General features: G+C 43.2%; 1 protein-coding gene across 1 annotated transcript in view; it reads left to right on the top strand.

Moving 5' to 3' along the window:
* Nucleotides 1-3665: 3665 nt before the first annotated feature.
* LOC147438170 (uncharacterized) overlaps nucleotides 3666-24882 on the top strand; it is a 58708-nt gene continuing 37491 nt past the window's right edge. Inside the window, exons 1-2 of the mRNA XM_086487499.1 lie at nucleotides 3666-5265; nucleotides 5532-5702. Coding sequence (XP_086343625.1) covers nucleotides 3928-5265; nucleotides 5532-5702 — 1509 coding nt within the window. The 5' untranslated portion in view covers nucleotides 3666-3927. The remainder of the gene's footprint in view (nucleotides 5266-5531; nucleotides 5703-24882) is intronic.

Genomic DNA, 24882 nt, shown 5'->3' with positions numbered 1-24882 from the left:
AGTATCCCATGACAAAGGTAAAGAGCCTAACAAGTGAAGGTGCCGTGGTAAGTGTGTGCGAGTGCAAGTGTGAGAGCAAAGAGAGAGAGAGAGAGAGACATGTTGTTGGGTGGAGCGCACAACAACGTTATCTTGCTGCAGCTCCTTATTCTCTTTGTATTAAAGAATAAGTGTATGTATATAGTTAAGTTAGTAGATGGGTTAGTAGTAAGTGGGATGTCCGACCAGTTGGCCTGAATCCCAACAAACTCCCACTTGAAGGCCAATGTTGAATTGTATGATTTGTGCGCTCAGCAACTCCATTTTTAGCTGGTGTGTATGGTGCAGTAAATTGCCTTTTAATCCCCCTTTTAGCACATAAATTGTCAAACTCCTTGGAGGCATACTCTCCACCGTTGTCAGTCTGCAACCTCTTGAGTTTCTTGTCAGACTAATTCTCAATGAGTGCCAAAAATTTATGGAACACGGGAAGAACTTGATCCTTGTGTTTCAAAGGATATGTCCACACCTTTCGAGTAGAGTCATCTATGAATGTCACAAAATAGCTGCCCCCCCCCTAGAGATTTGGTTAACATAAGACCACAAACATCACTATGTACTAAATCTAGAGGTTCAACTCGCTTTTGACCCAATGGTAAGTGGACGGACCTAGTCTGTTTGCCATAGATACAATGTTCACAAACATGAAAGTCAACATAAGACAAGACAGGTAAGTACCCAAAACGAGTCAGAGTTCTCATTCCTTTTTGGCTAATATGACCTAGCCGGCAATGCCACAACTCAGTAAACGGCAGCTCGGCTATAGATATGTAATCATGAACAACATCTGACACATGCATGGAATACAAGGTACCATGCTTCTGACCTCTGAGTACAACAAGATCACCTTTGCGTACTATCCACGAACCATTGCCAAATGTGGTGTTGTAGCCCAAATCATCAAGCTGACCAACAGAAAACAAGTTTTTAGTCAACTTGGACACATGTCTGACATTACATAAAGTAAAGTGCGTGCCATTCCTTAGATGCAATTTGATGTTTCTGACACCCTTAATGTCTAGTTCATAAGCATCACCAAGTCTCACTTTGCCACAAGAGTGAGAATAAGCACAGAACCACTCTCTATGTGGTGTCACATGGAAACTCGCACCAGAATCTACTATCCAATTCTGTGCATACTGCGCATCTTCTGTAACAGGAGCCTCGATAGGTAGATCTTTGTGAAGACCAATACGTCAAATGTAAGTGGCATAACAACTGCTGGAAGAGTCTCTACAATAGGAGCATTTGAAGACTCTAGCACATTGATCTCCTCTAACTTTGCTTTGCCCTTGTTTCAATCATCAGACTTAGAAGTGTCACCAGATTATTTATCCTTCTTGCTTTGCTGCCATTTCTTGCAATCCTTCTTCACATGCGCTTTTTATGGCAATGATAGCACTCGACATTACGCATAGAACCCCGCGACTTACTGTGTGAGCCCCCACGTTCCTTACTTTTGGCACGACTTTGAGTGTGAGCCCTCTGTCTATCACTAGCAACATACACATCAGCATCCTTCTTGCCTTCAAGAGATTTCTTGCGAATCTCCTTGGTAAACAGACTCCCAAGGACATCATTGTACACAAGGCTAGTACCAGGTGCTGAGTTGCTAATCGCAATACAGAACGTATCCCAAGACGAGGGTAAACTGCATAGCAAGAAGATACATTTGATTTCCTCATCAAAGACCAAACCCTGAGTGGTCAACTGAGTGAAAATGATATTGAACTCATTAATGTGAGTAGAAATAGTGCCCTCTTCCTTCATACGAAGGTCAAACAGCTTCTTCATCAAGAAAACCTTCTTAGTGGCGTTTTTGTTCTCATAAGTGGAACACAACTTATCCCATACATCTCTAGCAGTCCTTTCTCCAACTATAGTAAAGTACACAGATTCGGCCAAATACAAACGGAGGGTAGATTTGGCCTTAGCATCAAGTCTTTCCCACTCAACATCTGTATACTCGCGCTCTAGGCACTCCATGATAGGATCCAACTGGCCTTTTTGTATGAGAACATCTTGAATCTGCTCTTTCAGATAGCAAAATTCATCCCATCAAATTTTCGGATATTGTAAATATCCTTTTCACCGCGCTAGATGATATGGCTGTAAGCGAAAGATAATATGGAAATAAACACTGGTAATTCTGGGAAAAATTTACCAGAGTTTCCCCCAAAAAACTGACAGAATCTCAATCCAAAAATGTCACCAGAGATCAGTAACGCATCAAAAGTAATGCTCTCAGAGCATAAGACAGGCGCATCAACCCCTAACTGTGCATAAAAAGTCAAAAGCTGACCCAATACTGCCAACACGGCGTCAAATGCACCTAGCCCTCTCTATACACATGTCCTATGGCGAGGCCATGAAAAAGGGGTACTCTAGCAACTTGTATCACCGAAAGGATCTCAACATTCGAGAATCCCGCAGCTCAAGAAAATGTCACGCTATCGACCCTCACAAAAGGTTATGCAGACAAGAAACCAGCCCAGTCTTAGAAAGGGCCTCCGAACCGAGTCTCAAAAATGATTGGGACTGCCAGAAACAAGTTAGATCAGCTCCACAAAAGGTACATATGGCAGTTTCCACAACTCAATGTACATCCACTGTTAACAATACTGCAAGGTGCAGTTTAAGCGTTCAAACATGCGCCAAACAAAATGTGCAAGTAGTAAACAAATCCCTGCGGGGAGTAAAACGCTCTCAAAAGAGCTCAAGCACTATCAAAAGTGCCAAAATAATGCATATGCACATCAAGTACTCCCAGTGAAATCTATGCTGATGCAAAACACTGCAACCTGTAAGAAACCTGGATGTCTTGTATGTATGCAAAAACCTGTGAGGAGATGGATGCCTGAAAAACCCGAGACAATGTCGATCCGCATTCGAACCATGACCCGGGTCATGCTAGGTTGGTTGAGCATTCGATTTTTGTGACTCGAGTATGAAAAAAATTAAAAGAATTGCACTTGCTTTATGTGATTTGCCTCTTGGTAAAAAGGTCATTTGTACAAAGTTGATGTATAGGCTGAAACATAAGTAGAGTCATAACATTGATCACACATATAACAAACTTTGTTGCAAAAGGTTTTACTAAAGCAAAGTGTGTCGATGTTTATATTCACTTTTGCTCCCACATTGTATGACAACAATTTGGGCCGCTTGTACATTGATAACACCTTGGTTGGAACATACATCAATGAGACATTTCAACTACATTTTGACTGGTGATTTGTGCAGCTGTATGTAATGCAACCTTGTGGTTTTATTAAAAAAGGGGTAGAAAATCAAAGTAGGTAGAACATTGTGGGCTAAGAACATGCTTGGGTTAGCAATTGTGAGACACAACTCCTCCCCTCCCTCGCTTCGACCAGAAAAAAAAAACCGAACTCCTTTGAGTTTCTATTAAGTCATTCCTTTTGTTGTGTGAAGGTTTGCAAGGTGTTTCATCATCTTCTCTTGTTGTTAACCCCTTAATTGTTAAACTAACTTGGGAGACCGCTTGTTACCCCCCTTACGTGTGGAGGGTACCTTTAATTGTGGAATTTTTTGTCAAATTTACATGAGCGTGTGAACTCGAGTGTTATGTGACCATTCAAGTCTCACACACGTCTCTCGCTCTCTCTCGTACAGACACACCTACACTTCGCCTTTGCCGGAACGCGAAGAGCACACTTTCACCGCCAAAGCTGGACTTGCCGCCGTCTCTTCCCCTTCGTCCTCTCTCTCTCACACACTGTCTCACTCACACAGGCGCGACTGCACGTCAGAAGACGAAGTAGGCTCTTCACTCAACCTTCATCTGCTGCAAAGGACGAGTAAATTTTCTTCATTTGTCTGCTACCGATTGTGTGGAAAAAGAGGTTATGCAGGAAGATTGCTACGATGGTGACCATGGAGTTGGATCGAGACAGTGGACTTCAAGTTGCTGCAAGCACACCGATGGATGAGCTCCAGTATTCACGACTCATTTTTGCACTCGGCTATGATGCGGTCCACTCCCTTAGACAAAGCCGCGCCCTTATTGTGGGCTGCAAAGGCCTAGGGGCAGAGATTGCAAAGAATCTCTTGCTTAGTGGAATTGCAGGCATAGGGCTTGTAGATGAAGAGGTTGTGTGTATGGCAGACCTAGGCTGCAATTTTTGTTTGCATGAGTCTGATGTGGGTCGCAACCGAGCTGTGTCTGTAGCTAATAGTCTTCGAGAGCTCAATCCCTCTGCAGATGTGGATGTTATCACTGAACCTTCCATTGAAGCATCTTTGTCAGATTACAATATCGTTGCTGCCACTTCTGGGACACTGCCGGACCTCATTCGGTTAAGTTGGCTCTGCCGTAAAGTGAACATTCCCTTCATTGCCTCCCAAACTCATGGGGTTTTTTCTTTTGTTTTCGCTGATCTTGGAGACACATATGTCTTCAAAGACGAGCCCAAGGAGCAGTCGTCTTTGCTTTTAGTAGCAAATATAACACAGGATAACCCTGCTACTGTGACTATTGTTGAAGAACAAAGGCTTGGCCTGGATGATGGAGACGAAGTTACATTTAGTGGAATTAAGGGCATGGAAGAATTGAACCAAGGTGGGAGCTACAAAGTAACTATTACTGGCACACATACATTTAGCATACCTCTTGATACTTGTGCATTTGGTCGTTATCTTTCGGGGGGGCATGTAGAAAAGGTTTTACCTTCTAAAAGGATCCATTTTGCTCCTTTGGAATCATCATTGCCCCATCCCACTTTTTCGGCAATGGATAATCCAGAGCTCTCCAAGCAGCCTCATTTCCATGTAGCCTTGCAGGCCATTGATGAGTATGTGAGGCTGAGTAAGAGAGATGGCTTGGACTTTAGTGGGCACTGGCTTGTAGAGGCCGACATTGAGAAGATTGTGGCACGAGGCAAAGATATCTGGCAGTGTTCCGGCTTTTTGAAGAGCAAAGGTTGTGGCAGTGATGTGGTGGTATGTCCTCAACAAGGTGAAAAGTTGTCTACTCTAGAAATCGATCCTGCCATTAAAGGGGGAGCATCACAGAACTTAAATCAAGCTTTGGGTGTTAGTGGCGGCAGTATTGAACAGGTTTCTATCTTGGCAGATGAAAGCAGAGTCAATAAGTTTGGTTCATTTGATGAGCAGCTCCTGAGGATTTTAGTTCAAACATTAGACGTTGAGCTCTGCCCTTTGGTTGCAATAACTGGTGGTTTTGCTGCACAAGAAGTTATCAAGGTCCATTGTTTAACCATTTTCAAATGCACTGCCGTTAGACCTCATTCCTTTTTCTTGTGTGTGGCTCATGCTGGATAGGGTCAGGCCTTTCCAAAATGCATATGAGCGAGTTTTTATTGCTTACTTCAAGCATTTGTGCACTGGGGGCAGTGGATGTACCTTCAATCTTTACATAAGGCTAGCTAAGAAATTATGAGTTTGTTAAAGCTTGAAAATCAGGGTCAGGTTTAGGCTTTTGATCTCATTCATTGCAAAATATGCGGCAGGTCTTAGGGAAGGTGTTCATGCCTTTACATCAGTGGATTTATCTCGATGCAGTTGACTGTTTGCCACCAGAACCTCAAAGTGGGATTGAGAAGAATCCATTGCAGTCTCGCTATGATAGACAGATATCTTTATTTGGCAAGGAGTTTCAACATAAGCTTGGTTCCCTAGAGGTATGGTCCATTCGTTGATAGTAGGTGTTGGGGATCAGTGGCTGAATGTTAGATGGCTTCACTGGCTCTGGCTTGTGAGTTTTTGGTTTGCGTTGTTCTTTCTATTTGTTTGATCAATCAATTTACTGTTGTCTGGTAAATGTGCCTTTTGAAGGCATTTTTGTACTAATTTTTTAACCATACATGCTGAAGTACATATTGGGTGCCTCATTGTACACTTTCTTTAAACCAAGTTTTATTGCCCTGATTATTATACTACCTCATACTTCCGGAAGTACAAGGTCTTGGGGGGTTAAGTTCTGAAGGGTCTTAAATGCCAGGGCTATTGTAATCGAAATACCCTCTTGCAACGTGTTGGCCTTCAATGTACAATTGCTCAAGAAAAATCTGTCGTCTGAGCTTCCTGTAAGATTTTTGTGTATGGATGATGCCACATTATGGATTTATATGAATTTGTTGTTTATCTGTTCACTCACATCTGGAAAACAAGATCGTGTATTTCTGGCTTATGTTTTTGGAGCTGTAGTTGTTATGGAGTACCTTGCCTGCAGTTCTTGTCTATGGTTTGGCTTGTCTTCCGGTTTTAGCCTTGCAGTGTTTTACCGCATTTGCGCACTTAAATCCTAGTCCAATGTAGGCTAGGGGAGCCCAGGAACAGGATAAGCAGATTGGAAAGCTCAGCTTTGGGGTGTGACTGGATTGATGGGCTTCAATCAAGTGTCCGGTCAAGATGTAGATGCTTCCTTCCAATGTAGGCTAGGGGAGCCCAGGAACAGGATAAGCAGATTAGAAAGCTCAGCTTTGGGGTGTGACTGGATTGATGGGCTTCAATCAAGTGTCAGGTCAAGATGTAGATGCTTCCTTTCATCATGGAAGCTGGATGTAGACGGTACCCTTTTAGCTTAGAAATGTGGATTGTGCTGCCTTCTAAAGAGTAGAGCATGATGAGGGTCAGTGTTGTTCTTTGGGTTCTAGATGGTTGTGCTTAGGCTACTCATAGTTTTTCTCTCGCTCTCTCTCCTTGTATGTCAGTGTTGTTCTTCTAGATGGTTGTGCTTATGCTACTCATAGTTTTTCTCTCGCTCTCTCCTCTCTTATGTTTCCCCCACAGCTATTTGCTCCTCTTGCATCTCCTTCATGGTGCTAGAGCAGAAGGCTGAAGAAACCTTGGAGCCCTAGGGCACTTTGTGGGAGCTTTCAAGAGGGATTTCATTGTGGTAACTTCTTTCAATTTTCCGTACTGAATGTCATTTGCCTTTTGCTTGTCACGTGCACATGGCTCTACGTGCCACATGGACATGCTTCATGACTTCTAGAGCCAATTTTCTAGCTTTGGAACCCTCTTGCATAAATGGTTTGTACATGCGTTTTGATAGGCGTTGTTACACTACAGTGGGCATCTGGCATGACATGCATGTAGTTTTAGGTTAGAGGAATCCAATGAGCCATTCCCCGTGTCAATCGGATTCCATGGTGGGAGTGGGGATCAATTTTCACTCAAAAACTTAGCAGAAGTGAAGTTTATTAATAAATCATTTTTATGATTTATTTTTTAACTTTGTGTTCCAATTTTGCCCTACCTAAGCCTTCAGAAGTTCTTAAGCCCAATTCTCACCTATAAGGGGAGCAGGGGAGCCTAGTGATTGGATCATCTGTTGCTAGCGCTCGGCTTTAGCAGATCAGCCCTAGCGTTTGTGCATCAGATCAGCCAGCGCTCTGCACCAGCATTCAGCCCTAGGAGTTTTGAAGCAAAAACGCTAGATCGGCCCAGCTGGTGCAAATTGCAACAGATCAACCCAGTGTTTTCTGTTGTCAGCCCATCTCGTGGAAGACGCCACGAATTTGCCGACTCGACCTTTCCACTACAGCCTCGAGTTATCGGCACCCCGGCCATTCCCTGGTCGCATCGAGCGCTCCCATTGCTGCCCATCAGTTGCTTCATCATCAGATGCGTTTTCTGCCCTGCTTTACGCGATAGATCTGCTGCATTTTGCGTGTCAAATCTGTGTTTTGCCAGCTAGTTTTCAGCCCATCATTCCTCTCACATCGGGAGCGCTTGGTGGCCATCCGCAATCCCACATCGAGATGGATCCAAAGGTGCATTAAATCAGCCCCATAGGTGCTCCATTTGAAGAGGTACGGCGGCGACATCCACCATTTGAGTCAGTAGAGTATGCACTTGAGGTATTGTATATGTGTACATTCCATTTACGCCATCAAAAGCAAATACCACATCGGCAATGGTATGGGGGGCCCTTGAGAGGGTTGGTTGGGACCCCATTGGGTGTCATTCTCCTCTTATCTCTTTTTCTCCCTCTGCACACCTCGACCTCTCTCTCTCATCCCCTCTCTTCAGAGAAAAGTAAAAGGACTCATCATTCATTCTAAAGCAATCAGTAACGCAAGTAGAAGAAGTACAAGATTTGTAGATTTCTTCGTTTAATTCCGTTGCACCTGACATTGCTTTAAACATTAATGCTTCAACGAGTCCACAACAAAACTTTTCGAGCTGCTCATTGAGAATGGTTAATATGAAAGAGGCCACAGAAACTTAAGCATTCCAGTACTTTTGGATATGCTAACTGATTCCATGCAAAAAGAACATCTACCTCAAAAGAGGGTGTGAGCTAGAGAGATGCAAATGGCTTTTTAAATTCAAACTAGCAAATGTCACCCATATTGGTTGGACCATGGAGCACACATGGCAGAGCACATCGTGGATGCATAGAGCTTGGTGGTGGATTCCAAGGATGGGCCAAAGTGCCACACGGGATGTCAGGAGGATGGGATAGCTACATGGGTGTGTAGCCTGGTACACCATAGAGTGGAGCATACTGAGCTAGTGTCTTGTCAAGTGTGAACAAATTGAGCCTAGACTATAAATATATAGACTGGAACATAGTGAGCTAGTGTCTTGTCAAGTGTAAACAAGCTGAGCCGAGATTTCGTGACTGCTACGATTGGGTTTTAAGTTATAGTGTGGTGCTCTTGTTCAAAGAGCTTGCTGGAGAGTTCACTTTGACAGACTATGATCCCTATGCATATGTTTCAGATCAAGTTAATTTTTTAAATTCTGGTGCTTGACCTTGCATTAGGAGTGCAACAGTAATGTTGAGTATTTTCCTCTAGAAAAGAAGAGGCTTTCCTAACCTTTGAAGCTTCTTCAAAGTTGTCTCTCGAGAAGGTTGCACAGAATGGCTATATGAAAACCAAGGACGACTCTTCATCTTGCATTCTAGGGAAAGTGTCAAACTTTGTGAAATTGTGACCACCCTACTTGTAAGCCTTGTGTGCGCCGAAAGGTGTTGTTTGATCATAAAGAGTTGGTTTCATATAGATATAAAAGATAGTGCCGCCCTTCCATGCATGCAAGGCATACGACTAAAGAATGCTCTTGTGACCGGTCTGATCAAGCTGTGCCATCAAATTTTCCATGTTTTCTATGATACATCCAAGGATTTCCTCTTCTAGACACCCTTGTAAAAAAATAGTAGTAGTGTGACATGAAATGATTCGTGGTTTCGTTCGTTTGGGGGTTTCGAGGTTTTGAAACCTCTTATTTCAAGGCAAGAAGAAAGCTTAACACTAGTTCTGTAATTGGACACTTAAGTGTCCTTTAAGTGTCTTGTTTTCCTTTCATGTTTTGGCAATTTATTTGTCAAGCTAGAAAGAAGTTTTTTATTCCTTGCTTCTACCATAGGTTGGTCATGAAGGAAAGAAAACAATTGATTTTTCTCCATGTCAAAATACAATCCGTATGGATAGAATTTTGGTAAGTTCTATGTCCTAAATTTTAGTAAAATTTCAAGCTGTTTTGCCAAAAAATCATAAAATTCTTATATCTTTTTGTAGAGATGGCCCTTTTTATGTTTATAAAAGCCAAGTGTTAGCATTTTGTGTTACAAAACAATGGAATGCACTCTAAAGACAAGTTTCCAAGTCACACGCAAGTTATAGACATAATTTCATACTTGAGCATGTGCTGAATTAGAGTATAATTTTGGTCCTCCAAAGCTCCCCTCATGGAATTGGGGCTATTCGAGTGCAATTTGGCAACTACAAATGACTCTATATGTTGAAACCAAGAAACTACGTATTTTTTGGGTTCCCTAACTCAATTAAATCTCGTTGCTTGAACTCTATCTTGAATTTTTAATCGTGGAAAAACTCTTGAAAATCTTGCGCTCTCCATAATAACATTAAAACCAAGGTTTTGGGCACCCCAATTGTGTATGTACCATGTACTTTGATACATCTAGTTGATCGACATAGAAAGTTTGATATTATTTGAGGTTTTGAATGCTTATGTCTCAAGAATGAAAATATCAAAGTTCTCTCTTATGCTGTTTTGAATATTTAAAATAATCCAATAATTGTTGCATACCAAAGCCCTTCTATTTGCCACCTTGAGTCCTAGATGGAAAGGGTAAGCAATGCATCACTTTCTAAAACTCACAAATATATCGAAAACAAATTTTTCTTTGTATACAACGATATACTTGAAATGGCTATATCGAACACATAGAACTTTCCATTATTTTATATACTCCCAAGTGAATTTTTTTGCACATGAAACTTTCAATCATCTATAGCAAAATTATGGAAAAGACACCTAAAATTTTCTACAAGGTCGTTTCATTTTTTCTTGAGCTTATAAAGTCTTTTTTTTTTTTTTGGGAAATTTTGAGCGCCGCAAATCTCAGCTTTTCGCTTTGATGTGGAAGAAAGAAAGAGAAAAAGAGAACTTGCTTTTTACTGACTCTCATTGAGAGAGAGAGAGAATCTGCTTTTGCTTTCAAGCTTTTGGGGCTCTGCTTTTGGGCATCCCTTGTAACCTTTAAATTAGTGGTGAGGGCCTCACTTCTCAGAGCATCTGGACATAGAGTCTGAGAGTGAAACCCTAACCACTCTCTTGTACTTTGATGATTGATTAATACAAAAAGAAATACCGAAGGGGGCGCCAGTCTTTGGGGCCAATATCTCTAGGCACGGAACTCCGCCGGGCCAGTGTAAATCTATTGTGATCTGTGAATTGTTTTGAAGTGGTTATTTGGTGCTGTCGCGGTTGATTCTTGACTTGGAGTGTCCAAGTGTGTTACAGATTTCTTAAAACCATCAATCGCACTCTTATGAGGGTCAACTTGATGAGTATAGTCCTTGATTATGGTAGATTCTAAAATGCAAGGTTCTATTTTTAAAAGACCCTCTAGCTAACATATTTAAGAATATCAAGAGGGTTTTCTTAAATAAACTGTCTAATGCAAGTAGCATTTAATTTAAATTTGTAAAAAAAGGATACTTACGTGTGCTGTTTTGGTACCAAAGTAGTGTCAACAATATGTATATATAAATAAATAAATTTATTCTTTTATTTATTTATGTTTATATATACACATGCTTACATATATACGTGTGTGTAGATATGTGTGTGAATGTACATAGTGCACAATGCACACCCATATCTATATCCACAAGCACACACGTATATAGGTGTAGATGTATGTGTAAGTATAGAAACACACAATAAATACATCTATATTTATTTGTTTCTACACATACTCAATACTCTCAAATATTCATAGATATCGTTTACAAAGGAAGGTAGAGATAGAGAGATGGAGTGCCTGCCCACCGTTGGAAGGTTGAGGAGAAAAAAGGCAATCATCAATTTTCTTGCATTGGAAAAACTGAAATCTATCGCTTGTGTGTACGAAATCTTTTTGTATCACTACGTCGCTAAATATTTCCCAAAAATAGTTGAATACAAAGCTCTCTTTACAAAGATTGAAACCTCAACATTTTATCTGTTTCAACAAGTTTTGCGTTTCAGTGTCCACCTTAATGTTTTGGGCGAACCTGAAATAGGTTTCGTTGTAATGTGTAGCAGAAATGATTATGGTGATAACTCAGGATGAGTGCTCAGTGTATACTCAAGATTCCTTTCACTTCATGAGAGAGATGTGCAATAGCCTAGAGAGAGGAGAGAGAAGGATAAGTGAAGGTTGAGTGAGTGATGGAGAGAGAAGACTAATTGGATGATAAGAGAGGAGAGAGAGTGATAAGTGAAGGTTGAGTGAGTGATGGAGAGAGAAGAAGAAAAACATTGGATGGGGTCCCAAACCCCCCTACAAGGGCCCCCCTCTCGATGGCTAGAGAGGTATTTGCTTTAGATTGTACAAATGTTGATACAATGATCCTAGATGTTGAGATGCTGATGGGATCCTTCTATTGATGCTTAGATATGAGAGGCTAAGGGCTGAAAATGGAAAACGCTAGTGGATCTGCTTGGGATTTGCAACTCGACGAGGGTATGGGCTGATTTGCTGATGCGGATGTCGAGGGTGCTGATGGTGGATGAGGATGATGCCTGAAAACTGGAAAACGCTGGCTGTTCCAAGGGTTTAATCCGAGAACGTTGGCTGAAATGTGCAATGCTTTATCTGCATCAAAGAACGCCAGTGTTGCTCGCAGATCTGCTGGCGCCATATGAGTTATGGGCTGATTGGGTACTTCTTCATGAAAAACGCTGGTGGATGGGATGCTCGAGGGAAAAGCTGCCAGGCTAGGTGCTGGGTACGAGGGCGAGGCTGCCCATCTATGTACTAACTGATGATCATAATGGTGACCCTTGGGGCCACCTTCATAGAGCAGAAAAGCCTAAAAGCCTGGTCGAGCAGGCTCATAAAAAACCGACTTCTACTATGCATGCATGTCACTTATTGATAAGTTATAAACTCATAATAAGAGGTGCTTCGTTTAAAAAAACTCATAATAAGAGGTGTTTCATATGCGGTACTATACTACCACCTAGCTCGGTACTATAGTTGTATGGGAACACTCCCTAGTGTCTACACCTAACAGACATGCTGTGCTCACTTGCAATCAGAGGGTATGCAACTAATCTAAAGTGCCTCACTGCCTTGACATGCAGGTCTTCCGTACAGGCTCACAAGTGTGCTGGAATGCTTCCTAGGTTGCCTAAACCCTAGAAGTAGGAGTTAGCTTGTCCACATGCACATGGGCACGTGACATCCCCCTTTTCAAGGTGAGGTATTGGTTTGCCAACAACTTCGGGGAATTTGTGAAGAAATCTTTGTCAGCCCACTCTGCTGCGTGGGTGCCACGATACTTGAACTTCAAAAAGGACTGCTTCTTTGAGCCGCGTCGAAAGCGATGCAAGAAAAACTGCTCTTGCTCTGTGTCTTTAACTTTGTCTTCGATATCCGGTTCATCCTTTTCAAGAATCTCCTTGGGGGATCTCCTTGAAAGAACGTTAGCCAAAAAACACGGACCTTGAGTTAGGTAACCACAATTTCATAGACACATCTTTTTTTTTCTAAAGAGACTATGCTTCCTAAAAGACCGTGGTTGGAATGCATATGGAAAATGTGATGGAGTGCCAAACTTTCCAAAGAATGCTTGACCAAAATGTGATCTAACTTGACTTCTCTACCTAAACCTATTGACTCTAGCAAACCATGAAATACCAATGCTTGACGGACAATTGTGCTAACACCTGAAATGTGATTGTGTCCTTCCTGCCAAGGAATGAGCTTGCAAACTTTTATTGACATGACAAACAATGGTGAAACATTGTGGATTCCTCGATTGTAATCTTTCTATCTTTTCTAATGTAATCTTCATGCTTCTGTGCTCACCCGTGAGTGGATCATGTGCATCATGCAATATGGCTTTCCTATGAGAAGGTAACACGCAAAGAAAGTGACGAAAATACAAGATCATAACAACTGAGAGACTAATTTTTTTTTCATGCTATCAAGGGATACTTCTTGAATGGATACTAAGGACCTCGACTCGAGAGCCTAGATTTGTCCTTCGCTATTAAATGCATCTGCAATTAGCTTTACTAGGAACATAATCAATCGCACCACCAAATTGCTCAAAAGTGTGGGACCATCTAGCTTGATGTTCGCTCCAACGTGCACGATGTACACACTTGAGAGAGAGAGAGAGAGAGATTAACGACAAATAAGGGATGCCCTGCACATCGCGAATGACCACGGGAGAGGCACCTCGAGAGTGATGGTGAAAGTATTTTCTTCCCAATTAACTTGTGGATCAATGTCTCGGATTTACTTAACGATGAAAATCATATCACAACTAGAGAGTAGAGACCACAAACTTATGACGGAAACATGTTGACTTGAACAAAAGTGTCACATTAAGACACTCATGCGTGGTGAAAGAGTACATGCCCGAAGCAAATCCAGAAACTGCAGTGGAATCTGTTGGAATAAGTTCTAAGCATGCCCTCTTCACAAGCGAATCCCTAATCACATCATAAATACTGCCAGAATCAAACAAGATCACAACACGCTGACCATTCATATGACCATAACGCTTGATGAGAGACTCACATGGATGATCATTAGAAATTTGGGACGCATTACTTGGCTCATTTATGACACTAACAGAAGATGTGGGTTCTATGGGTGCTTTGGGTTCTTTCATAGGACAATGTCTTTTCATGTGACCTTTTATAATGTGTAGCAGTAGTGATTGATTGTAAGGTGCAGCGGAAGTGAATGTTGAACTTTGCTCAAGATGAGTGCTCCGAACTGTGCTCAAGGGTTCCTTTTACTTACGGAAGGGGTGTCGTATTCTCTCTCTCTCTCTCTCTCTTTCAGTCTCAGCAACTTCATTCACAATGTCATTCACTTTCTTTGTGATCATTGCACTCTCTCACTAAAGGAACGGAAGGCTCTCAGACGGTTGTCAAACCCTCCTCCAAGGGCCCCCCCCCCCCCCCAACCCCTATGGCGAGAGAGGTCTATGTTAATGATTGCACAAATTTGGTACAATGGTCTAGATGCAATGGACTTGCCGACGATGTTGACGACAATGACGACGACGAGATGGGCTGAAATCTGAAAACGCTAGGGCTGAAATCTGCAAATCTGCTAACTGCTGAATTCTGACACTGTGTCGGCGAGGACGGTGATGGCGACGACGCGACGACAATGCGTTGAAAACGCAGATGCTGAAATCTGCGAGCAGCGGGCTGAATCTGAAAACATTGGCCGATCTGATGGTACGACGAGGATCTGCTGCGGGTAGGTGAGATCTGCGAGGTTTGGGGCTATCTTGCGGAGTCTAAGTGCTGAAAACTGAAAACAGTGATGCTAGGGGCTGATCTGACTTCAGGGAATTGCAAAACGCTGATGCTATCTGCAAGGTGCGAAAACGCTAGGCCTGATCTGCAATCTACAAAACGCAAGGGCTGATCTGGTACTGCTGAAAACGCTAGGCTGAAACTGTAGCCAAAAGCGCTGGTCTTGATATGCTGTTGGTGGACTTTTGCTGCCTCTTCTGCCAAAAAGTGCTAGCGCTAGGTTTCTTTTATAGAACTTAGCAAATTTGCCCTACCCAATTTCGCAACAAAGTCACTTATTAATAATAAGTGAAAAATGGATAAAATAAAAAAATTGTTTCTGTGCACTGTAAAATGCTCATGATGGGTATTGACTGTCATGCTGATGATCATGCCATGTGCAACCAAACAACATGCAACTACTAAGTGCCTAGACATGCACGGCCTGCGCACAGGCTCATAAAGGTGCGAGAACACTTCCTAGGCTGACTTGAACCCTGGGCCTGAGATAGCTTGTCCACATGCACATAGGGTTAGATGTGCATGCGACATCCCCTCCTTTTCAAAGAGAGGTACTGATACCAAAGTGTATGGCGTCGAGGGAGTGCGCCAACAATTCCTGGAATCATGCCAAGAACGTTGCGTCGGCCCACTCTGATGCGTGGGTCGTGCGATACTTGAACTTCATGAAGGTCTGCAATGCTTGCTTCTTTGGGCCGGGCCGAAAGCTACACAAAGGGATCTGTGGCTTCTTCAATGTTCCAACTTCGGCTATGGTCGTGCGTCTGTCTTCTTCAAGAATCTCTGAGGAGGAAAATTCCTGAAAACACTTCCAACACAAAATCATGAACATACCCATTCCATGTAGAGTGACTGGAAAATAACTATGCTTCCGAAATGATTATGCATGCAATGGAGATGAACGAAGTGGCAGAGTGTCAAACCGTTCACCAAACACACACAAAAAATGGGGTTGAAACTTGACTTTCTGATCTAAATCGATCAACTTTGGCAAATCACAATGGAAATGCCGATGCTTGATGGTCAATCTTTCTTGTGCTCTTTCTGAGACTGTGTCATGCCAAGGAAGAGACATGGGATGTGAATTCCTTGAATGCAAACTTTTCTTCTTTTCGAGAGAGATCCGTATACATCCGTGCTCATCCATGAGTGAATCATGTGCATCGTACAATACAGCATGCCTGTGGAAAGGGAGCACATAAAGACGGTAACGAAAATACAAGAAACCGTCACAAATGAAACACTCGAACAATGCGTGCTGACTAATCGTGCGAACACACAATACTTCGTAAGTGGGTTCTTTGGACCTTGGCTCGAGAGCCAAGATGATTGTATCTGCAATGAGGTTAGCTTCATTGGAAAAACCATCATCTAAACCATCATCCTTGTGAACAATCACATCTTTATCATGCAAATCATGTGTGATGCTTTGGAAAAGAAAAGACTGAGAGAGTCTTCTTTTCCTGTTCTTTTGCGGGTTTCGTTCCATGTGTCTTTTCTTGTTCTTTGTCATGCAACAAATCATGCTTCTCTAGAATGAGACTACATGTTTTATTCTCGTCCAAAACATGAATTGAGAGATAAGTGACAAATGGAATCTTAGTGTCACATTGAAGAACCACGAGAGGTGCTCCTTCAAGTGCGAGACTGAGAGTGTTTTCTTTCCAACAAACTTGTGGATTATGACCTTCAAAACCACTTAATGCCAAAAATCACATCGTATCCTTAGAGAGGAGAAATCACAAACTTTCGATGAAAACGGACATTTTGAAAAGACACGGTCACATCAAGACATTTATGCGTAAATGAAGAGTGCATGCCAGGAGAAAAACCAGAGGTTTGAATGGGATCAATGGGTCGAGCTTCTAGACGTGCACTCTTGACGAGAGAGTCGCTAACCACATCATGCATACTACCAGAATCAAAGAAGACCAAAATGCGTTGACCATTCACATAACCATAACAATGCATGAGAGATGCATCAGCATGATCGTCAGAAACTTGGGACACATAGTGTGCTTTTTGATTGCATTAATAGAAGATGTGAATTCTGTGGGTTCTTTAGGTTCGTTCTTAGGACAATCTCGTCTTGTGTGACCCTTAGTGTGACATTGATAACATCTTCCTTTTTTAGAATAAATGACTTGTTCTTCTGACGTTATGTATCCTCCTACAATTCCTTCTGCGGCTTTTTCATCTGGGGTGAGCTTAGGTTTAGCAAGTGTATTAGCTTTACCCTTAAATTCATTGTGAGAGTTCTTTTCCGAAGGATCAGAGGAAGATTGGCTAGAAGAGTTACCATTCTTACCGTTCTGTGGGTTCTGAGGAGTTTGAGAGGTATTGTGAGAAGACTTGTTCTCCTTAGGCTTTCCCTTGTTGTGCATCTCTTGTGCGAGAGCAATCGCTACCGCCTTGTTGAGATCGATTGGATTGAGTACTTCGACATAAAACTTGATATACTCGTCCAATCCATAAAGGAATGCCTCTTTGCGCTCATCATCCGATTTGCGTAATTGGGTGCCGAGCTGCAAAACACGATTAGAGAAAGACATAACGGGCATACCATTTTGCTTGAGACCGTGCCAATCGTCTTTCAAACGTGCTAGGTACTGAGGTGGCATAAACCGCGCCTTTAGCTTGTCTTGGAAGTTGATCCAATTGAAGGAAGGCTTTCTATAGGTGCACGGTCAACCGTGCCTCTTACCATGCGTGGTACCAATTAATGACATCATCGGCAAGATACATGGCTTCCGTCAAAACCTTGCTATTTCCCGTCTTCTTAGTCGTCGCAAAGTAAGCATTAAATTGATGTAACCAAGAGTGAATAATAGTAGCATCCATCTTACCGTCATACTTACTGAACTTCAACTTTTCAGTGACGGGGTTGTTGGAGTCCGAATCTCTGCTTGTGCTACCTGATGAACTACCAACATCTTTGACTAGCTCGGGCTTCAAGGTGAGTACATGTAGGACCAACTCTTGCTTGCGTTGGTCTCTCTGCTTTACGCTCTAACTCGAAGGCCGCTCGTCTTTCTTCGGTTGCCAAGCGTTGCTCACGCTCCAAGGCTACCCTTCTTTCTTCGGCCACCAAGCGCGCTTGCTCACGCTCATGCTCGAAGGTTAACCGTCGTTCTTCGCGCTCGCGCTCCAAGGTAGCTCGTTGCACCTCTTGTTGTAGCATCATATCCATCATCCACTTGAACAAAGCCTCCATCGGATTTGGTGCAAACTGTGGCGTAGATGGGGAAGGGGGAGGGTCGGAAAAACCTCCTGGTGGGGAAAATTCTTCACCACCACCTTTATGCTCATCACCTTCATGCAAAGTATCCATTCCGCTTTGGGTGATGAACATACACTGAGATCTGGGGTACTTAAGTTCGCGAGGAACTTGGGGTCTCGAGGTTCTTGAGTTCTTGAGTTCTTGAGGTTTATAAGGTTCTTGAGTTTCTTGAGGTTCTTGAGTTCTTTCTTTAACTTACAATTTGTGTTAGAGAAGGCTCTTCTCTTACTCGAGCTTGACTCTTCCCTGCGGGACGCACCCCTTGGGCGGCCTTGCGCTCACACAAAGGTTGCTTTTTCCCACCTCACGTCGATTGGCCAGCCGCTAAGTGCACGGTCTGCTCTCACTGAGTGAAAAGAGGAACAAGGGGAGGCCGGACAAGCCCTTCTTTCTTGGGTTACCTGTCACTCTTTAAAAACACGATTAGGAATCAACACGCCCAAGTGGACTTGGGTTACGTGTGACCGCAACAAGCAAAAATTTATTGTGGTTCTTTCCTTGAGTGATACAGAACACTGCTAAAACTCTGATACCAATGTAAGGTGCAGCAGAAGTGAATGTTGAACTTTGCTCAAGATGAGTGCTCCGAACTGTGCTCAAGGGTTCCTTTTACTTATGGAAGGGAGAGCCTTCCGTTCCTTTAGTGAGAGAGTGCAATGATCACAAACAAAGTGAATGACACTGCGAATGAAGGTGCTGAGAGAGAGAGAGAGAGAGAGAGAGAGAGAGAGAGAGAGAGAGAGAAGAATACGACCCCAGACGGTTGTCAAACCCTCCTCCAAGGGCACACCCCAAAACCCCACCCCCACCCATGGCGAGAGAGGTCTATGCTATTGATTGCACAAATCTGGTACAATGGTCTAGATGCAATAGACTTGCCGATGATGTCGACAACAATGACGACGACGAAAACGGGCTGAAATTTGAAAACGCTAGGGCTGAAATCTGTAAATCTTCTAACTGCTGAATTCTGACACTTTGTCGGCGAGGATGGAGACGACGCAACAACGCGACAATGATGCGCTGAAAACGCAGATGCTGAAATCTGCGAACAGCGGGCTGAATCTGAAAACATTGGCTGATCTGACTGTACGACGAGGATCTGCTGCGGGTAGGTGAGATTTGCGAGGTTTGGGGCTGATCTTGCCGAGTCTAAGTGCTGAAAACTGAAAACGCTGATGCTAGCGGCTGATCTGACTTCGGGGAATTGCAAAACGTTGATGCTATCTGCAAGGTGCAAAACCGCTAGGCCTGATCTGCAATCTGCAAAATGCCAGGGCTGATCTGGTACTGCTGAAAACGCTAGGGTGAAACTGTAGCCAAAAACGCTGGTCTTGATCTGCTGTTGGCTGGAAAGGCTAGGCCTCTTGCCGGTCTTGCTGAGAAGGTGCACTGTAAGTTGGTAAGCTTCTGTTGCCTCTTCTGCCAGAAACTGCTAGCGCTAGGTTTCTTTTATAGAACTTAGCAAATTTGCCCTACCTAGTTTCGCAACAAAGTCACTTATTAATAATAAGTGAAAAATGGATAAAATAGGGAAAATGGTTTCCGTGCTTTGTAAAATGCTCATGATGGGTACTGACTGTCATGCTAATGATCATGCTGTGTGCAACTAGAGGATATGCAACTACTCTAAAGTGCTTGGACATTCAGGGCCTGCACACAGGCTCACAAAGGTGCCAAAACACTTCCTAACCTGACCTGAACCTTGGACCTGAGATAGCTTGTTCACATGCACATAGGGTTAGATGTGCACGTGACATTGATGTTGAGAGAGTTCTTTTTACTGTATGAGAGAGTTCTTTTTACTTCATGGGATAGATGTGCAATTGACCATAGAGAGAAGAGAATGTTACTGTGAGTGAAAGTCCTGTGAGTGAAGAAGACACAGGATGGGGTCCCTAACCCCCTCCATGGGCGCCCCTCTCCATTGCTAGAGAGGTTTTCTTTAGATCGCACAAATGCCGATACAATGGTCCTAGATGTTGAGATGTTGATGGGATCTTGTTGTAGGTGCTGGGAGCTGAGAGGCCAAGGGCTGAAATCAGAAAACGCTAGGGGAACTGACTGACAACGAGGCTATGGGTTGATTTGCTATAGTAGATGTCGAGTGTGCTGATGATAGGTGCAGAGGATGGCTGAAAATTGAAAAATGTTGGTGGATTTGAGGGAAAATGCTGAAGTGACTAGCTGGATCTGCAATGGTATGGCGATGTTAGGGTTGAAAATTGCTAATTGTAGGGCTGATTTGGTGTTGCAGGGCTAATCGGGTGCTGTGGGTTGATGCTGGGCAAAAGCGCTGTGGGTGTTGGTGAAAAATGCAAGGTTGTACTTGTGTTGTTGGGTGTTGGTATTGCAGGTAGTGCTTCTTTGCCTGGAGAGGAGACCCCTAGGGTCTCCTATATAGCTACTAAAGCTTCGGTCAAGCTGTAACAGACTTGGACACTCCAAGTCAAGAATCAATCGCGACAACACCAAATAACCACTTCAAAACAATTCACAGATCACAATAGATTTGCACTGGCCTGGCGGAGTTCCGTGCCTAGAGATATTGGCCCCAAAGACTGGCGCCCCTTTCGGTATTTCTTTATGTATTAAATCAATGTCAAAGTACAAAGAGCGGTTAGGGTTTCACTCTCAGACTCTGTGTCCAGATGCTCTGCAGAGTGAGCCCTAAACCGTGTATATAAAGATTACAAGGGATACCCAAAAGCAGAGCCCCAAAAGCTTTCAGTTCAAAAGTAGTCTCTCTCTCTCTCTCTCTCTAAATGAGAGCAAAATAAAGCAAAGCGTAGCCCAAAAGCTGGAACATCTCAGGACATCACAGGACATCTCAGGACATCACACGACATCACATGACATTCAACATTCATTCGGATCTTAGACCATGATTTATCGGCAATGTAGCTAGCAATCACATCTAGGTCCAATCGGGACCTCATCGATGTCTGATTGACTAACCCCTATTGCAACCATGTGTATTTGAGATCAATCAGACCAAAATGCTGCAGTCATTTTGTTTGTCAGTTCATGCACTCAAAAGAAGTCAAGAACAAATCAGTATCATAATCAGGAATTCCATTTCTTAAAGTCATCCAGCAGAATACTGTCAGCTCTCAGTATCCCTGAAGCTCAAAGAGACATCAGTGACTTTAGTATCAAAATCAAGGCATCTGTTGACAAAGTAGCGGAGTAACTCCCCTCTTGTGCATCCCACTACACCAGATCTTTGGCCAAGCTGAATTTCCGGGTTCCGTTTGGAGTAGACTATGCTAAACCAAAGCATCGAGGTAAAGTTTCACAATCCAAGGAGTATCTGCTAGGTCCTCCTCCTCCATCCACTTCGCATCAAATGCAAGAAAGTTCTTGAACTTAACCAAGAACTGCCTTCGGACTTTACCTTTCTTCGTATCCCTATGTGCCAAAATCTGTTCAGGAACAAGGGTCTCCTCGTTTTCTTCCACTTCGGGTTGCTCATCAGGCTCCCCATCATCAAGCACATCACCCTTAAAAGGTTTCAAGAGACCCACATGGAATGCATTGTGAATCCTCCAAGTATCTGGCAGTTTCAATAGGAAGGAGACATCATTTATCTTTTCAGCAATCTGGAAAGGTTCGTAGTATCGCATACTAAGATTTGGAAAAAGCCTCTCCTTTCCCTTTTTCTTTCTTAGGCATGCCTTCTCAAAACGAAAGAGCACCCAATTATCCTCCTTCAATTTCAAGTCGCGAGGATGGCGATCCGCTGCCTTTTTCTGTCGTTCTTGAGACTTCTACAAAGTCTCGCGAACCTTGGCAAAAGCCGTATCCAAATCTCACGAATATTCATCCGCTTCAAATATCTAATCTTTCGTGCTCAGGAAGGATGGAACCTTCGTAGCACTTTCAACAATCTCAAACGGCGTCTTCCCCGTCGAAGAGTGTATCTTGTTATTGTAGGCAAATTCCACCAAAGGTAAGTTCTTCCCATTGAGTCTTCTGATCCGAGATACAAGACTTCAATGAATCGAAAACTACTGAATTGGCAATCTCAGATTGCTCGTCAGTCTGCAAGTGGAATGATGACGAGAAGTGCAACCGCGTGCCAATGTTCTCCCAAATTGCCTTCCAAAACAAACTCATAAATTTGGGGTCTCTGTTGGAGACAATCGTCTCAGACGTGCCATGTAATCGGAAAATCATCGTGATCATTCTGTGTTCTCGGGAGATCAAAAATGAAATCCATTGCAATACTTTCCCAGGGGTGGGTGGGTATGGGTAAAGGCTGTAACAATCCTTGTGCCTTATGCCTGTCAAACTTGACCTTCTGGCATACCGCACACAAACTCTTCCACATCTTTTTGAGTCTCGGCCAAAAGAAGTATCTCTCTACCCCTTTCATGGTGGTAGCAATGCCGCGGTGACTCGTAAAAAGGTGGACAGTGGCATTCAGTCATAACCTTTTCCCTCAACGGCTGTGTAACGCACAACATGGTTTTTCTCATCAAGTAGCCTTCCCAAAGGGAGTATCCTGCTACTGTCTCCCCATCCTGTATCCTTGTGAAAATATCTGCTAAATCTGTATTTGTGGCATACTGGTCGACCATATCCTCGAAGCTCCTATGATGTATCGCGGAAAAAGCCAGAACCAACGATTTTCGAGAGAAAGCATCTGCCACCACATTCGTCTGTCCTTGCGCATGGACAATCTGGAAGTGAAACTGTGACAAGATGTTCGCCCACGGCATCTGCTTTTCCGAAAGCTGCTTCTGTGACAAGTAGTGGTGCAAACACTGATGGTCTGTAAAGGCAGTAAAATCCGCTCCGAGTAGGTAATGCCGCCACTTAGTAAGAGCATGGATAACCACCAAAAGCTCTTTCTTATAAATCTGTGCTGTCATCTCCGGCCCAGAGAACAATCGGCTCTCGTAAGCAATGACATGGCCTTCTTGCATCAAGACTGCACCCAGACTACGACCACAAGCATCACAATATACTTCAAATGACTTCTGCAAGTCCAACAAAGTCAAATCTGGTCGTGTTGTCAATTTCTTGTTCAATGTCTGAAAGGTAGTCACCTCTGTGGATCCCCACTCCTTCCTGTATCAAGATATGCAAAGGGGAAGCAACCTCTGCAAACTTTCGTATGAACTGCCTGTAGTACGAACACATTCTTCAAATCGGGCCAATCACGTATAGTCTCTATCTTGGCCGAATCCACTTGCACTCCTGCTGCTGAGACAAAGTGTCCCAAAAAGTCTCTGAAGCAGATGATCTCTGTGTTCTGCCTCATTCTTGGAGAAACAATGATATCATAAAAAAAAAAGTGCCAACAAATAGCCTGTACTCTCAAAAAATCCCGTCCATCATCCGGTTAAATGTCGGGAGCATTGGTTAAGCCAAAAGGCATCACCAGAAACTCAAATAATCCAAAAAAGTAGTCTGGAAGGCTGTCTTGTAGATGTCTCCCGTCGCGATTCGGATCTGCTGATATCCACTCTTCAGATTAATCCTGCTAAAGCACGAGGATCCCTGTAACCTGTCGAGTATATCATCGATCCTAGGAATCGAAAATCTGTTCTTGATGGTGATTTTGTTGAGAGCTCCATAATCGATGCTCATTCTCCAAGATCCGTCTTTCTTCAAATCCAGCAACATTGGAGAGCAGTACGGTGAAGTACTAGGCTGGACAAGACCCTTTTCCAAGAGGTCTTTCACTTGGTTCATAATCTTTTCAGTCTATACTCGGCTCACACGGAAGGTGGCCGGTTTTGGTGACGTGCTTCCAAGTATCAGGTCAATGGTCTGATCTTCAGGCCCTTTAAAAAGCAATCTGCATGAGAGTGGAGAAAAATCTTTGCGTTATTTTGATCAGGTCAAAACATATTCAACCTTTATCCATCGTTCAGCTCTGTCCCAAAAGAACGAGTAAAGAAAGTGAAGTTCATCAAGTACAATTCTCTGAGCCCTTCATTTATCAAAGTCGCTTTCTCGGCCCTGTAGTCAACCACGGCGTAGTTCTTGTGGTTCCAAGGGATCTTGCCCCAGGCCTGTCGTCGTCTTTATCATTCTGTTCTTTCTGTGCCTTTTTAGGGCACTTCGCGGAGATATGTCCATGTTCCCGCATCCAAAGCACTTCCCCTCTCTGATGAAGCGAGCTCTCTCCTTAGGAGTAAGCTTGGGTCGTGCATCCTTTTTCTCTGGATTGCCCTTTTTCTTTCTACTTTCATTCCCAGAAGTCTGTTCGGCTCGTTGTGTCATGGCCTCATCTGTGGGGTAGGTCAGACTACCAGAGTGAATGGCAAAGCCTCGCTTCGCATGACTCATCAACTCCTGAATAGAAGCTGACTTCTGTTCCAAGCAGTGATCTTGGATCTCTGTAGGTAGGCCCAAGGTAAACTGCTCAATCTGTTCTCTGAAGAAGATCTTCTTGAATGAAGAGGCGGGTAGAAAAGAGCTCCAGAATCTTTCAGAGTAAGCATTGATTGTATCTTTCTTGGTCATCCGAAGATGGTTCCAAGCAGCTCGTATATCTCGTTCATATTCTTGCGTCAACCAAGAAGAAATAAAAAGCTTCTTAAATTTCAGCCATTTAACTGGCGCAGTCTTGTTTAAAAGAAGCGTGGACCACCAAGTACGAGCATTCTCCTTAATGTAAGAGGCAGCTCTCCGAATCTTGGAGTGCTCTGAATAGCGTCCTCCCACGAAAGCGATGTCAAACTGTTGTATAAAAGACAAAGCCTCCGAAGCATCCGAGTATCCTGAAAAAGTATCAAACTTGATCAAGTGGC

Source organism: Adiantum capillus-veneris, chromosome 17 (genome assembly GCF_014529385.1).
Source record: "Adiantum capillus-veneris isolate H3 chromosome 17, ASM1452938v2, whole genome shotgun sequence".
Classification (NCBI taxonomy): Eukaryota; Viridiplantae; Streptophyta; class Polypodiopsida; order Polypodiales; family Pteridaceae; genus Adiantum; species Adiantum capillus-veneris.
This window is presented reverse-complemented; position numbering and strand designations above follow the sequence as displayed.